This window comes from Corvus kubaryi, unplaced genomic scaffold (genome assembly GCF_017639235.1).
Source record: "Corvus kubaryi isolate FWS band 111438036 unplaced genomic scaffold, C.kubaryi_AGA036_p1.0 36787, whole genome shotgun sequence".
Lineage (NCBI taxonomy): Eukaryota > Metazoa > Chordata > Aves > Passeriformes > Corvidae > Corvus > Corvus kubaryi.
The window spans coordinates 21,094-23,186 of record NW_024580949.1 but is presented as its reverse complement, the minus strand read 5'-3'; the positions used below and the strand labels follow the sequence as shown (position 1 = coordinate 23,186).

The window sequence follows — 2,093 nt, the reverse complement described above, 5'->3', positions numbered from 1 at the left end:
AGTTGGAACAGACTGGGAATGGACTGGGAGCAGACTGGGAGCTGACCGGGAGCGGGACTGGGAACAGACTGGGAACAGACTGGGAACAGACTGGGAAAAAGCTGGGAAATGGACTGGGAACGGACTGGGAATGGACTGGGAGCTGGACTGGGAATGGACTGGGAACGGAACTGGGAGCTGACTGGGAGCAGACTGGGAGCAGACTGGGAGCGGGACTGGGAGCAGACCAGGAGCGGGACTGGGAGCAGACTGGGAACGGAACTGGGAGCTGACTGGGAATGAACTGGGAGCTGACTGGGAACAGATTGGGAGCGGACTGGGAGCGGGACTGGGAGCGGGACTGGGAGCGGACTGGGAAAAAGCTGGGAAATGGACTCGGAACGGACTCGGAACGGACTGGGAGTGGACTGGGAGCGGGATTGGGAGCAGGACTGGGAGCCAACTGGGAGCCGACTGGGAGCCGACTGGGAGCCGACTGGGAGCGGACTGGGAGCGGACTGGGAGCAGACTGGGAGCGGGACTGGGAGCGGGACTGGGAGCAGACTGGGAGCGGGACTGGGAGCTAACTGGGAGCTAACTGGGAGCAGACTGGGAGCAGACTGGGAGCAGACTGGGAGCAGGACTGGGAGCAGGACTGGGAGCTAACTGGGAATGGACTGGGAGCAGACTGGGAAATGGACTCGGAACGGACTTGGAACGGACTGGGAGCGGGACTGGGAGCTAACTGGGAGCAGACTGGGAGCAGACTGGGAGCTAACTGGGAGCTAACTGGGAGCCGGACTCCTCCCGGCCTCACCTCTTCCTTCTTTTTCTTTGGTTTGCTCTCCTCGCCCTTGTCCTCGCTGTCCGACTCCGCCTTGCGCTTGCTGCCCTCGGATTTGTCGCTCTCGTGCGCGGTTTTCTGGGATTGCAGGAATTCCGCGATCAGGTCCGGGCAGTCCAGGTTCTCCTCGGGCTCCCAGGTGTTGTCTTCGCTGCGAGCAAACGGAAAAGCTCCTCGCTCACTTTTCCAGAGCCGGGAAAATCCCGGGATTTGGGGATGGTGGGGATGGTGGGAAGAGCGAGTTGGGATTGCTGGAGGGAAGGAGCTGATTCCTTTCTCAGCAGAGAATTCCTTGGATTCTCCCCCGTTGGATTGGAGGGGGGAACCCTGCTGGGATTTCTTTCCAGATTGTACTGCGATATTCCCAGCCTGGCACAGTGGGATGTTGGGAACAGTGGGATTTTGGGAACACTGGGATTTTGGGAACACCAGGACATTCCCACCCTGGCACAGTGGCATTTTGGGAACACTGGTGGGATTTTGGGAACGGTGGGATTTTGGGAACGGTGGGATTTTGGGAACACCGGGATATTCCCACCCTGGCACAGTGGCATTTTGGGCACACCGATGGGATTTTAGGAACAGTGGGATTTTGGGAACGCCGATGGGATTTTGGGAACACTGGTGGGATTTTGGGAACACCAGGATATTCCCACCGTGGCTCAGTGGGATTTTGGGAACGGTGGGATTTTGGGAACAGTGGTGGGATTTTGGGAACGGTGGGACATTCCCACCCTGGCACAGTGGGATTTTGAGCACAGCGGGATTTTGGGAACAGTGGTGGGATTTTGGGCACAGCGGGATTTTGGGAACACCGATGGGATTTTGGGAACACTGGTGGGATTTTAGGAACACCGGGACATTCCCCCCCTGGCACAGTGGGATTTTGGGCACAGTGGGATTTTGGGAACACCGGTTGGATTTTAGGAACACTGGGACATTCCCCCCCTGGCACAGTGGGATTTTGGGAACACCGATGGGATTTTGGGAACACTGGTGGGATTTTGGGAACACTGGGACATTCCCACCCTGGCACAGTGGGATTTTGGGAACACCAATGGGATTTTGGGCACACCAGGACATTCCCCCCCTGGCTCAGCGCCATTTTGGGAACACCGATGGGATTTTGGGCACACCAGGACATTCCTACCCTGGCACAGTGGGATTTTGGGCACAGGGGCATTTTGGGAGCACCGGTTGGATTTTAGGAACACCGGGACGTTCCCCCCCTGGCTCAGCGCCATTTTGGGCACACCGGTTGGATTTTGGG

At 58.1% G+C, this 2,093-nt stretch overlaps 1 protein-coding gene across 1 annotated transcript in view; it reads right to left on the bottom strand.

Moving 5' to 3' along the window:
* Window positions 1-347: 347 nt before the first annotated feature.
* The window catches only part of LOC121660680 (chromobox protein homolog 1-like), a 2,248-nt gene continuing 502 nt past the window's right edge, over window positions 348-2,093 (bottom strand). Inside the window, exon 2 of the mRNA XM_042020113.1 lies at window positions 348-974. Coding sequence (XP_041876047.1) covers window positions 563-974 — 412 coding nt within the window. The 3' untranslated portion in view covers window positions 348-562. The remainder of the gene's footprint in view (window positions 975-2,093) is intronic.